The following is a 14,814-nucleotide window of genomic DNA, read 5'->3' on the forward strand; positions in this document are numbered from 1 at the left end:
AGGATTAAATAACTGAACAGATATAAAGTGCTTAGAACAGTACCTGACACTTCCTCTTTGTTGTTATTTCTACTGTTATAGTACCACCCAGCTGACCTCTGTACCTCTGGTATTTTCTACTCTGCCACAGGGTCAGCTTTCAGAAATGGACATCTGACCACATCATTCCATTTTTAAAAATTTCTGTGGCTTTCAGTGGTGTGACCACTACTTATGTCCAGTTCGTCTCCACTGTCCCTCTTCTCTCACTCTCTATCACAGCTATATTAGATAATTGGCAGTTTTCCAAATAAGCTCTGGTCGTGCATGCCTCGGCATCTTTGCACATGCTATTTCTTCTGCTTGAAGTGTCTTTCCCTGGTTTTATCTACGAATCTTTAATGATCTTTCAAGACCATGTCTGTTTTTTACATTCAAGTCTCACTTTTTAATCAGTCGAGTCCATCAGTTAACCAATCACAGCCAATAGTTACTGAAAGTCAAGTATAAGGGTGCTCTGGCGGATATAAGACAAATATAACATGCTTTTAAGGAGCATACAATCTTGTCAGGGAAGGGTACAGACAGACTTGAAACATTAAGGGACCATCCCTGAGAATGCTAAGGAGAGCACGCATTATAAGAGGGGGCAGCATCTCAGAGAAGGGCAAAATCACTGCTCACGGATATGGGGGAGTGGGGGTTTTAGGGTTGTTAGAAAGATTTCATGGAAGAGTGGGATTTGAGTTGGGCCTGGAAGGATGGTACGATTTGCATAGGTAGAGGGAGGGAGTGGATACTGCGGCCCAGGGAACAGAAAGCGCAGAGCTGAGGCAGTTGGCAGGTTGCTAAGTAGAGGAAGCCTGATAAGAAAATGTGTGTGTTAAAGAGCGCTGAGGTCATGAGGCTGCCCCAACACATGCTGTGGCAGGGAGCATGGAGTCACTGGTGTCACTGGAGCAGGGAGCATCCTGAGGAACTGTGTGTTGTAATGTTCTATCCCACGCCAAGCCGCATTGGAGCCTGAGGCAAAATGAGAACTCGGTAATACTAATCCCGTCTTCATTCAAAATTTTGGTGTTCTGTTCATCAGAATATGATTTCTTTTTGTGTTAATTTTGATTCTTAAAAATATTGCTTTAAAACATGATTTATCTTGATTACTGCGATTTTGGCATCCCCTTAAATTTTGTGCCCAAGGCAAGTGCCTCACTTGTCCCAGTCCTTTATTTCTGAAGTTTGGTCGGGGGGGACATGGGTATTTATTTTCTTATTATTAATTATGGCTTACTCATGTTATAAATATTCTTTGGTTAGTAGACAGTATTTTATAAAAAACAAGATAAAGAAATTAGAATTTTAAGAAGATTAATTTGGAACTTTGGAACCTGAAAACCATGAAGGGGAAAAGAATCGTTGGGCTCCTGAGTTAATCTCTAGGGGAGAATAACTCCCTCTTGCTGCCACGTATGCAGTGGGAGCAGAAGAAGGTTGTTTTGCCCACGTTTAAGTGGATGAAAGATAACTGGGGGAGTAGAGATACCAGAGGCTGCTGTCCTCTTGGAGATAGGCTTCCAGCAACTCAGCTGCTGCAGCCACAGCAACTCTGCCTGAGGCAAGCTCCCACAAATGGGCCACACAAGATGGGCTTGGCCCACATCTCAGTAAAACAAGTCCCTCCAGCCCTGCTCCAGGGGAAGCTGCTGGCTGCTGGCCACAGTGCTTATCACAGGGCCATGGCCCAAGAAGCAATGGAAGATTCATAAAGTCTGTAAATGTCTCAGGGCTACTTTCATCCAGGAGAAGAGGTAGTGTGTGACACAAAGAGTATTACTAGTACATCTAAAAAAGTGAAATCTAAAAACTGTGAAATCTATTGCTGATTAGTACACAAGTGAATAATGAAAGATTCTTTTGAGCCAGGGAAGTCAATTAGCATGCAGCACAGATCTCAAAAAAGGCCAAGGGAAAAGTTGAAAGGTGCAGGCTTCTCCCTGTACTCGTCACCAGGTGCACTGCTCTGTCATTTGATGCGGACCTCCCTGTCAGCGCAAGCGTTTAGTAAGAGCTTCTCCAAGCTCAGGGTAGACATTTTGACATAATATGTGAAAGCCACAGGGTGAATTTTACCATCAGATAAGTGAGTGGTCACAAAAAATGGCTATTTCCTGAGGCCTAGGACCAAAGTCTTCTCCACCACACGCTTGCTGGGATAATGATCCCTCTTGTTGGCACAACTGGCAAAGTAGTTCTTCAGAATTGAAGGAGAGAGAAAGAGTTTTCCAGACAAACAAAAACCGAGTTCATCACCACAGACTGGTCTTACGAGAAATATTAAAGGGAGTTCTTGAAGCTGTTGAGCCAAACACCTGAACAGAATGAAAACTTCCTGTTCAATAATAGCTTCTGGTGGAGGTAGGAGAATGAATAGCCATCACTGAGTTAGAACTCAGCCACTGCAAAACTCTTAGTGCTTAGAGCTACCCGGAGTCCATATGGGGAATCAATCAAGCAGCCTTTTCCTATAGTGGATTTTCCTATAGTTGTCTTTCTTGGTACTATACTTCCACCTCATTGAAACACTGGTGTAGGGTCCAGGGCTATTGGGATCTTCACAGTGCATGCTCCTTACCAATGAGCAAATGTCTTAGAGTCATACCAGACCCTGTTTGATCCTGGCAGAAACATGTCAGTCACAGTAGCTTTTGGTTCTGTGACCAGATGAACCAATAAAGCACTTCCTTTTAGGCAGCTCTCTGTTGAGCCTGGCTTCTTGAGCCCCATCCTCAAGATGATAAACTTCCGTGTTCCTTCAAGACCATGTTTAATCCGCATGTGAAAACCTGGCCCTCTCCATGGACAGGTGATCACTCCCTTAGCACTAACTATGATGTATTACAGTTATTTGTTCTTTGTCTGTCTACTTCACAAGGCTGTGAGCTTCATGATGGTGGGGACTGCAACCTTTTATTCTTCCTCTTCTTACACAGGGCCTTGTACAGTGATTGGCTCAGAGCAGATGCTCTGGAAACGTTGTTGAATTAGTAATCAGGGGTCCAGGAGACTACTGAGATTTCTGTACTTCTTTCTTCAATTTCTCCAGGCTGCAGGAATTAGTTGATCGAGTGCTGGAACGTTTTCAGGCATCTGGACTAATAGTGAAAGAGTGGAATAGTGTGAAACTCCATGCTACAGTCATGAATACTCTATTCAGGAAAGACCCCAATGGTAAGTCCTCCATAGAACTGGAGCACAGTTTGTGATCAGCAAGGCCTTATGATATCCCTGGGGTTTGAATAGAATGGGCTATCAAAGAATCTCTGATATATCTTCTTTTTTAGGTCTGTTAGCTTGCTTTGATAAGCACAGTGGAAGTGGGCAGGGACATATCTAGCATGGGAGTGTGACATTCCAAATCTTGTCTTTCTGTCACACATAGGGATGCCAGATTTAGCAAATAGAAATACAGGATGCCCGGGTAAATTTCAGGTAAACAATGAATAATTATTTTAGTGTAAGTATGTTCAATGCAATACTTGGTGGCTTTTTTTTTGAAAAGAAGAAAGGAAGATTAGCTAGTAAAAATAAATGTTAGACCAGTGGTTCTCAACTATGGGCAATTTTGCCCCCCCAGAGGAAATTTGGGATTGTCTGGAAACATTTTTGATTGTCACATTTAGGAGATTGGAGGTGGGCTGCTACTGGCATCGAGTGTGTAGAGGCCAGGGATGCTGCTTAACCCTCTGCAGTGCACAGGACAGCCCCTCACAACAAAGAATTATTCAGCCCAAAATGTCAATAGCACCAAAGTTGAGAAATGTTGTGTTAGAGTGATGATTTTTTTGCCCTCATGGAATCGGAGTCTTCATATAAAAATGCCTTGTTTTAACCCTTGATGTGGAATAATAAACTACATTTCAAAAAGGATTCTTCTTTTCTTCCCATTCCCACCACCAAAGTGAAATCTTCTCTAGCACATTCAGCATCTATCTGATCAGGAGCCACAAATTCAAATTATATGCAGCTTCTGCTTCCAAAACCTGTTGTTTAAAATATACCGGCACCAAAATCCCATATTCAGGTGTTATTTCCTTTGTTAGAACCATGATCTTGGTTTTAGAAAGTCTAGGTTGTAAGGGAACTCCATCAGGACTCAAACCCATAAACTATTTGTAGATTTATACTTTAGGACAGTTTGTGTCTCCTTTTTGTCAAAGTACAGCTTTTTATTTCTCTCAGATATATACCAAGGATCCCATCTGGAAGTCATTTAATATTAACCCCACTTGCTTAGAGCCATCGTAGAAAGAAGAGAGAGGTAGCTAGGCAATTTTTAGTTCTAGTGTAAATGTTTTGTGCTTCTAGATTGTATTTTACTTAAGACTTTTCTAAATAAACCACTATTTTACCTTTGGGAGCACTGAGATCAAAAACGTTCAAATGACTCAGTCAAAACCTATAGGCTCTTGTTTGGGGAGTTAATAGAATCCAAAACTCTATACGTGTTCTTGTTCTGAGGGAATGCATTTCTATCATTTGAATAGTAGTATTGCAGAAGAATATTTGGAATTCCAGAAAAAAGAATATTTTCTGGAATATTTACTATATATATTATGATGTAGCTTGTCCAATGGAAACAGTTAAAAAAGTTTATAGTATTTATTTTGTTCTGGACAATTTCAATTTTGGAAAACAGAGATCCCCTGAGGTGATGTCCATTTTAATATTATTCATATAGAGACAGAATTTCAGGACTCTAGAGTACACTCTAAATTTATTTGTTCAGAGGATGTATTGTATCCAGTACCATCCAATAGAACTTTCTGGATGATAGAAATATTCTGTGTCTGTGATATCCAGTGTGGTAGCCACTATCCACATTATTGAGCACTTGAAAGTGGCTAGTGAGACTGAGAAAGTGGACTTTTAATTTTTGCTAGTGGCTACTATTTTGTACAGTGCAAGTATAGACAGTATTTTATTAGACATATAATACTATCAACAGTACATTGTGTATCTGTCCTAGTCCTTAAATCTTAGTTCAGAGCTCCTGCATCTATCCATGCCCCATTATTAACTAGCCTCTTGACGTAAAAGAGTTGAATTATGTAGGAATTTGTATCTTTAAATTGTATGGATTCAGATTTATATTCTGTTAGCACTAGAGCTTCATATAAGAAAATGTCCTATGTTCACGGTTTAGCTATCTTTTCCTAGTTACAGATATTTTAAATATAACAGCTTTGAGATTATACTGTATAATTTGCCTACTTAAAGTATATAACTCGAGGTACAAACTTCCAGTTATAAAATAAATAAGTTATGGGGAAGTAATGTACGGCATAGGGAATATAGTAAATAATATTGTAATTACTTTGTATGGTGACAGATGGTGACTAGACTTGCCGTGGTGATCATTTTGTAGTGTATATAAATGTCGAATCACTATGTTGTACACCTGAAACTAAGAAAATAAATAAAAAAATAAAGTATGATTTTTAGTATATTCAGAGTTATGCAACCATTAACACAATCAATTTTAGAACATGTTCATCATCCCCCCAAAAAATCCCATACCCATTGGCAGTGACTCCCATTTCCCCCTAACCCTCCAGTCCTAGGCACCGCCAGTCTACTTTCTGTTGTATGAATTTGCCTTTTCTGGATATTACATATAAATAGAATCATGCAGCATGTGATCTTCTGTGACTGGCTTCTTTCACTTAGCATAATGTTTGCAACATTCATCCATGTAACATGTATCATACTTCATTCTTTTTTATTGCCAAATAATATTCTGTTGTATGGATATACCACATTTTATTTATCCATTCATCAATTGATGAAGATTTGTGTCATTTCTACTTTTTGGCTGTTATGAATAATGCTGCTGTCAACATTCATGTACACATTTTTGTGTAGGCATATATTTTCATTTCTCTTGGGTATATACTTAAGAGTGAAATTGCTCTCTATTAAACATATGATAACTCTGTGTTAACTTTTTGAAAAACTGTCAGACTGTTTTCCAAAGTGGCTGCACCATTTTACATTTCTACCAGCAATATACGAGGATTTTAATTTCTTTGCATCTTTACTAACACTTGTGATTATCTGTCTTTTTGATTACTGCCATCCTTGTGGGTATGAAGTGGTATCTCATTGTGGTTTTGATTTGCATTTCCTTAACGGCTAGTGCTACTTATAGATTTTGAACCTATCATTAAACATTTCAGTCTTCAGATATGATTACTGGTTTTTTATTGGTATTTCTTTAGTGTGATTTAGAGTTTCACATCTCCTCTTAACAGGGGACCTATTTTTAAGTTGTGAAATATACTTGGAATTGGGATCTTTGATTAACAGAATAGCTCTCATTAGAGAAATAGTCTCATAGTTACCCATGTGTAATTCCAGTGGACTAGCTAAAATATATTGTGTTCATGGAATTAGCACTCTGGATATATTTTATCAGTTCTGACTTGGTTATCTCCAAACTTATATACAGTAAAAGAGCATACTCAAAAGTGGAAATACAAATATTTTTGAGAATCTGTCGGTGGGCAGGAAAGGGTTGATATTTCAGAAAATATTCTGAGAGTTAAATAATCTTTGAGGAGACTTTGAATATTCTATACTCTGTGTTGAATTTTTACTTGAAAAGGACATAGAATAAGGTGTTTCACTTTTTCTTTCCTGTTATCCCTTCCCTTTGATATCCTTTTTCTTGCTATACTTTAAGGACACCTTTTGGACAAGCTAAATTAACTCAAGGAGTTATAGCACAGCTTTGATAAAGCTAAGGTCATGGATTTGCTGCATTTCTGTGTAGAATGTCTGTAAGGATACCTTTGATTGCAGCTAAAGGGGTCTTTCTCATTTGGGGCGAGTCTTCAAATCAACCCAAAGCATGGTTGCCAGCATTTTTGACTAGTTAATGTGTGAACTTTTGTGTATTTTTACATATTTAAAAATGCATATGGCCTTTACAAAATCTTGGGTTTTTAGACTGCAAGTAACCTTTGGAGATCACCTAGTCTTACCCCCTAACTTTGTAAATGAGGAACTGAGGTCCATAGAGCAGACATAATTTGCCTAAGAATATAGCTAGTTACATAGTTAATGTACAGTGAGTACAGTCATGTGCTGCATAATGACGTTTCAGTCAACAACAGACCGTATATATAACAGTGGTCCCATAAGATTAGTACCATGTAGCCTAGGTGTGTAATAGGCTGCACCATCTAGGTTTGTGTAAGTACACTCTATGATGTTCACACAATGACGAAAAAGTCATCTAATGACACATTTCTCAGAACGTAACCCCCTTGTTAAGCAACATGTAACTATACTCAGACAGTACTGAATGAATAAGTGTATACTGAATGAATCCATGACAGAAACTGAGACTAGACACTGGCTCTCTTGACTTATAGCCTGATGTTTTTCCCTCCATATTATGCCACTTTCCAGGTAGTACATGAAGATTTTGTTAGTTGTACCTATAGAAATCCAAGAGAAAATGACAGATAAATAATCCAAGTGTCTCTTCTAACATTATCTTTGGAATGTTTACAGCTGAAGGCAGGTACAATCTCTACACAGCGGATGGCAAATATATCTTCAAGGAAAGAGAATCATTTGATGGCCGAAACATTTTAAAGGTCAGTATGAAGTAGAGTGAATTGGAAATCCTTTGGCGTGTGTCCTAAATAAGCAAGGAAAACAAGTCATTTTTTTTTTTTTTGTGAGGAAGGTCAGCCCTGAGCTAACATCCATGCTAATCCTCCTCTTTTTCCTGAGGAAGACGGGCTCTGAGCTAACATCTATTGCCAATCCTCCTCCTTTTTTTTTCCCCAAAGCCCCAGTAGATAGTTGTATGTCATAGTTGCACATCCTTCTAGTTGCTGTATGTGGAACGCGGCCTCAGCATGGCCAGGGAAGCGGGGGGTCCGTGCACGCCCAGGATCCGAACCCGGGCCGCCAGTAGCGGAGCACGTGCACTTAACCGCTAAGCCACCGGGCCAACAAGTCATTTTTTTAACAATAAACTGTATTTTTCTCAGGCTTCTCATGAGGCTCATTGATTGAAAGTGTTGTTTAAAAAATTTTTTTCTTAATGTCCTAGAAGAAAAGAGAAATCTTTTTGACTCTGTTAAGGCTGTGGTATATCTAGAGTACTTGAAATTGACTTAAGAAACAAGTATCCCAACTACTTGGATCCGTAGGAATAAGTTGATTTTAACCTGTTGAGTTTTACTCTGTAGTTTACGTCTGGAGGTCTGAGTTTGCATTTTTTTAAGTGAAAAAATAGTTGTCTTGTTCTAGTAGATTTTTCTCTTCACTCACAAAGTCACTTTTCAAAGTTGTTTTATAATCTGTTTTTACTCAGAACTGCCCTTGTCCTAAAAAGTAGGTGGTCCAGTTCTGACTGTTGAGGCTTTGCTTTCTGAGTGTTAAATTAATCTATGAAATTTAAATGAGAGGTTCTTCAGGATTGCATTTATCGTTCTCCCACAGACCACATTATGTAATGTCCATGATTTATGCTCTCTCTTTTAGGTTAACATGCCTTTGTGTTTCTGGGCAAAGAGAAACATGACTTGATACCAATGGAGCGCTTCTTCATTCTTCATTTCACTTGTTCTGTTATGGTGTAGGTCGTACGTTTTCCAGGCCATGGGTGTTTTTTGGAGCTGGGAGAGAGAGTATGTATATAATAACTTCAGAATAAGCTTTAGCTTTGGAAATGCTTTTTCTTTTTCCTTCGCTACCTCATCCTCCATTCCGTTATCTTGTCACTTGACAGTTTTCTTGCCAAATGCCTAATGTGACCCCGTTGCTACAATAATGACATCACTCTTCAGCAGCTGCAAGCTTCCTACCCAGCAGGGCAATGACAGCCTTCACCTAGGCAGGCGTTCCAGCTCCCACACTGCAGAGCTGTGTTGATTCTTTCTTTTCCTTTATAGCTTTCCTCTTTTCGAGATGTTTTCTTGTTTTCAAAGTAGCTCTGGTAGCTTTGGGTTTGAGTGGCAGGTTAGTAATGAATTCAGTTGCATTTAACTTGACTGATTGTCCCAGGCCACAGCTTCAATGTGACATGAATCTTTCTCCTCCTCTATCTCATTTCCTTGGGGCTTTTCCGATAATAGCATTAATTACTTTGCTTTTTTGTTGTAGTTAATTTGATTAAGAAGGAAAATAGACTGAACAGGGCAAGAAATCTGTAGGAATGACTCAAGCCAAGTTGATTCTTTTGGAATTACAATTAAAGCCCAAAAGATGTGTTGAAGCAAGTCAAGTGTGAGGTGCGTTGACATCTCTAAGAGGGAGGTGATGGCAGAGCGCCTGTGAGGTGGTTTTACAAACAATATGGATCTCTTACTTGATATTTAAAGTCAGTTTTCCATTTAAAGATGTTTTGCCTTGAAATCTTCCTAACCGCCCCAGTGATGACATGAATGTAGCTCCCTCTAGTGTTGACAAGGGCTTGCTATATCAATACTACCCTTACTGGTTCATGCCTAATGAGAGTTTTAGAGCTGGGCCCAGCTATGATACTTGGAGACCATTTATTTAATCCAGTTTTCCGCTTTAATCTCTAAGGACACAAGATCCGATGTGGTTAAAGTGACTTGCCAAGGGTTACCGCTAGTTAATAGCTGAGTCTGAATCAGAACAAAAAATTTCAAAACTCACATATTAGCATTGTTTCTGCTGCCTCTCATAAAGATGCTCATTGTTTCGGTAGAGATTGTTGATATTTGAAATTGGGCGTATCAATTTGAACAGATTAAACAAAGTTAATCTGTTTTTCAAACCTAGTTAAACCTGATTAAAACTCTTTTCATTAATGTTGGGGTGTCAGTTATGTCTGTGTGTGTCAGTCTAAAACTGTGGCTAATTAAGAATTAGACTTTTGTGCTGAATATCCTACTAACACCAAGAGAAATATTTATTGACTCTATACCATCTGCCAGGCCATGTGCCCTGCAGATAAGGCAGTCATTATGATACAATCCCTACCTTCCAGGAGCTTCCTGTCTTTGAGGGCTACGGACAGTTAATAGGCAATTACAATACACAGTGGTGGGGGCGAGTTATGAGTATGGAGGAGAAGTGCCTTTCAGCACAGATAGCTATAACAAAGTGTCCTTTGGTATAGCTTCCAATATTTTACTTTTTAATCATTAGTTCCAGAAAATATAATCTTTCACCTATGTTCAATCAAAGAAGTTAACTTTTATTTGAGAATAAAGGTAAAATATGGCCTCAACGATTACCTCCTAAACACACAAGAGGTAATAATTGTATTTGCAAAGTAGCTGTAGCAGCCCACCTGTTAGAATCACCACGAATGGACATGTCTTTCTCGATTAGAACAAGAGAACTTATGGCCCTGCCAAAAAAAAGATTCAGAAAACCAATGAGTTATATATATAGTTTTTGTACCAGATAATGTTATTCTGTTTAGAATGAAAAAAAATCAGTTTCACTAACAAGATAGGAAATGACTTGGAGTAAACAGACAGGTTAACTGCATTGGTTGTTAAGGAGCCCAAGCGTATGTGTGCTGCATATTAACAGCTATGTAGGTCCAGGATCAGGAATACTGGTGATGGGAAGCAGCCTTGGAAAAAAATCAACTTCATCTACTATTCAAAGAGAAACAAAACGAGAAGGCAAGTCATTGCTCATTGCTATAAGAATGTAATGAGTAATAGCCAATTGCTGTTCTCTTCCATGAAGAGAATTGCTCCTTGTGGCTTGGTGTAATATTACGTGTTCTGGGTGCCTTAATAAGAAAAAAAATCTCTAATGACTTTTGGAGGTGGAAGCCACATTTTTCTTTTGTACAGCTCTTTTGAGAGTGCTTGCAGCTGTAATAGACTAGTATTTGGTTATTCCTAGTTAAAATAAGAATTTTCTTACCCTAAGAGGGACTTTGAAAGAACAGACAACAAAAGAATCATTCTCCTGTGTTTTTCAAACCAGAAAAGGAACAAACATATTTAGGTATGGTGGTTTTGTATAGAAGACTGACAGATAGTTCTGAAAAGAGGATAGATGAGTGAAGAAGACCTAGGCCAAATTAATAGGATAGTGCCCCTCAGAGAGTTTCCATTTCTGGTCTAAGAGGTAGGGACAAAGATGCGGGTTTTTTTCCATAAGGCAGTGGTAAACTTAAATTGGAGAAATCATGCTGACCTAAAGCCAAACTGCCAGGAAATAACTGCTCCCTCACTAGCTAGAAGTAGAACGGTCATTAACTGCCAACTTCTGTAGAGAGAAGTTGTCTTAATGGCAGTCTGTTTGGGGGACTTATGTAATGGCCATAAGTAGTTTTCCAAGAGTTTGCTCTCAGCATACTGAATAGGGGTACAATATTAACAGTTCGAAAGCAGAGCTTCTAACTCCAGAGTGAAGAGGAAGCACTGGAGCCCTAGGTTGGACTCACCAGAGGTGATTTGGTACAAATAAAGGCACAGTGATGTATTTGGGAAGGAATAGAAAGTACTGTCGGTCCAAAATCAAAGGACACTATGAAATTACCATTTCTTTAGACACTTGAAAGTCCTGGAAAATATAACCCAAGTAAAAAGGAGGTACATTTGTGCCTTTTCCATTCTCTATATAAGAATCTTTAAATTTAGAGAAAGAGGGAATTTGCAGTATTAAACTAACTATATAGTTTTTAATACTTTACTTGAAAATATGTTTTAAATCTGTCTAGCCATATTGAGACTTTTATTGAAAGATGTAAACGAGAGTAGCTCAAGTATTTGATTCATTTTTCCTCTGCCCGTTAGTCTTTAAAAGGACAGTTAGAATGAATAAATTTAAATGAGATCTTTATTTAGTTTGCACTGCTTAGAGAAGTTTCTATAAAGGAAGCTGTTTAAAAATACATGCTATTTATTCTTTTTTGGTGAAACATATATATAGAAAAGTGTATAAAACATATATGTACTGTTTAACAAATAATCATAAAGTGAACAATGTAAGTGCTACCAAGGTAGCCAGCTCTTTAGTCTATTTGTCCTAAGGTAATGAAGGCACAATTAAATTCTTAAACATTCTCAGCAAAGAGGCTTGTTTTGTATGATTACTTTGTTTCGAAGTATTAGAAGAGTATCGAAAGATGAATTCATTTTTTTTTTCCTAGGGAAGAGAGGTGAGATTGAGAACTGTGTAGCAATTTTTTTTAAAAAGATACTAATAACTACAAAGAAAGACTAGCATTTGGAAAGTATATTATTTCTAAGGAAGAAAACATTATGTTTTTTATTATCCAATTCAATATTCAGTCGTATTATATACTGTTCTTGAAAATTACCTCTTAGCACACGGCTCTTCTTTAGATTTTTTTTTTCCCCCCAAAACTCAGCTTTTTCAGAAAGTCTTCCCTGAGAGTCTATCACCAAATGTTCCATTGCACTATTATATCAGGATAAATAATAGCAAGTTGAATGTAGAACAACATTACTATCTCTCATTAAGACCACAACTATGCTGTCATTTTTACTCTCTGATATTTCTGTGACTTGAAATTTTAATCTTATTTAAGTAAAATCACTAAGCAAGTATCACTTCCTCTCTAAGCTATTTATGCTTATAAATAGCTTATACACTGTTGACACTTATGAAATTCAGTTCACTTGGACATACTGATATTTTGTAATAGCTCTTATCCATAGCATTGAAAGCAATCACATCATTCTTGACAATCATGTGAAGTAGGTCACTTGTTAGAGGAGCAACATACAACTTTCTGAAGAATTTCACTTGGAAAATAAAAATGAGATGTGAAAAATTAGAGAATAAGAGAGTCTATGAAAATTACATATATACACACACATACATATATTTGATTAAGGATTGGAAGATAAAGTCAAGGAAATCTCTGGCAAAGGTGAAGAGAGAAAATATGAGAGAAAAATATGACAAAGATCCTCAGGCAATGCGGAAATTAACTATTAGAGTTCTAAAAGGAGAAAATAGACCGTGAGATCTTGAACTTGGATGAAGGAGGCTGTGGACTGGTAGTGCTCCCAGAGACTTGGCAGTAGCAAAGAAAATCCTCTGTGGAAGAAGGTTTCATCACTCTCTGCCTAAAATATTCCTCAAAGGAACTTTCCCCCCAAAATGGCCAGTACACAGTCAAAGATAAGTAGGCATGTGAGGAAACCACTCCCCATAAGCAAACAGACATCCAAAACTCATAAAGCCATGAGATACAGAGTTATCAGACTTAGGCTAAAAACAACTATGCTTATTATATTCAAATAAATAAAAGCCAAGCTTAAAATTTTTATTGGGTGATTGGGAACTATTACAGAAGAAAAATGATTAGCAGCTTTGAAAAAGAAGCAGATAGAAATGCTCAAACTGTACAGTGCAATAACTGAAATTAAGACTTAATTTCAATAGTGCAATAACTGAAATAACTCAGTGGATGGGTTTAGCAGAAAATTAGACATAGTTGAAAAGAGAAATAGTGAACTAGAAGTTAGGTCAGAAGAAATTATCCAAAATGTTGCATGGACAGAGGAAAAGGTAAAAATTACAGATGAGAGAATGAGAGACATATTAGGATAGAGTGAGAAGATCTAACATACATTTAATTGAAGTCCCAGGAGGAGAGAGAGAGAGAATGGGGCATAGCTGATGAAAGACATCAATCTACAGATTAAAGAAGCCAAATGAATTCCAAACAAGAGTTCTGTTAATTGAGATTATGTTGTGCTTTTCTTTTCTACAACTTACGACTGAATCATGGATGCCATTAACTAAACTACTTGGGTGCCAACAGTTTTTAAACTGAATGGCCTTAGTTTGTTGGCAATATCCACATTACAAAGAACAAAAAACAGGAAATTCAGCTAAAGAATGCTTTTGTTAAAACAGGTTGTAAAAAAAAGAAGAATAAAAGATGTCCAGGAATCCTTTTTATTATTTCCGTAACTTTTCTGTGAGTCTGAAACTGTGTCAAAATAAAAAATTTTTAAAAGAACAAAAGACAGACAGACATGCATGTAGGAGGGGAATAGGACACTAACCATTTGTTGTATGTGTGTGTGTGTTTTTTTAATAACCACCTTCCAGAAAAATTTGTTGAAGTCTTAGCTGTTTTGTTCCGTTGTTTAGGATAGATGCAGCTTTTATTAATTGCAGATCTTATCACAAAAATTGGGCCATTTGATTTCAAAGAGTATAAGAATTTAATATAAGGAACAACTTTCTGATTAGAATATTTCATATTAGAGAAAGCTGCTAAGAAGGTAGCTGCATCTTTCATTTGAATGTTTTTTGTTTTATTTTGTTTAAGAAATGAGAGTCCATTTCTCTGTAAAGCCTTTCCTCCTACCATCATCCATTTCAAACTAGTCCCTATTTAATTCCCTGAAACCTATCTCGCACCTAAATTGCTGTTCTAAAACAGCACTGTAAAAAGTCACTGGTAGCTCCTGTTTGTTCAGTGCCTTGACCTACTTTTACTTTTTCCCAGTAACCACCTTGGGAGTACTAAGCCCTTTTCTCCTTCAAATCTTCTCTTCTCTTGGCTTCAGTGGCAATTGGCTCTCCTGGTTTTTTCCTGCCTCTGGATCTACTTTTTTTTTTTTTTTTTTAAATTTACTGCCTTATATGGCTATTCCTTAAGGTTTTGTCCTTATCTCTCTGTTTTTGTTTTACTGCAATTTTCTTTTTCTTTTACTTTGAACTCATTTTTCAAAGTCCAGTACAGATATTACCTCCTCAATGGTAAGGCCATCCCAATTGATGACGCTCTTCCACCTCTCAGCTCTTCCTCCTCTCCTTACTTTGATTGTG

At 37.6% G+C, this 14,814-nt stretch overlaps 1 protein-coding gene across 6 annotated transcripts in view; it reads left to right on the forward strand.

Moving 5' to 3' along the window:
- The window catches only part of ASCC1 (activating signal cointegrator 1 complex subunit 1), a 101,681-nt gene that overhangs the window by 74,199 nt on the left and 12,668 nt on the right, over positions 1-14,814 (forward strand). For 4 of the 6 annotated variants that reach the window (XM_058543231.1, XM_058543233.1, XM_058543232.1 and 1 more), the window contains exons 8-9: positions 3,083-3,207; positions 7,558-7,643. The exons of 1 other annotated variant lie outside the window; for it this stretch is intronic. In XM_058543231.1, the coding sequence (XP_058399214.1) occupies positions 3,083-3,207; positions 7,558-7,643 (211 nt within the window). Of the gene's footprint in view, positions 1-3,082; positions 3,208-7,557; positions 7,644-8,541; positions 8,671-14,814 lie in introns of those variants that run through there. One more of the 6 variants, XM_058543229.1, reaches the window with a different exon arrangement.

The sequence above is a fragment of the Diceros bicornis genome, chromosome 6 (genome assembly GCF_020826845.1).
Source record: "Diceros bicornis minor isolate mBicDic1 chromosome 6, mDicBic1.mat.cur, whole genome shotgun sequence".
Lineage (NCBI taxonomy): Eukaryota > Metazoa > Chordata > Mammalia > Perissodactyla > Rhinocerotidae > Diceros > Diceros bicornis.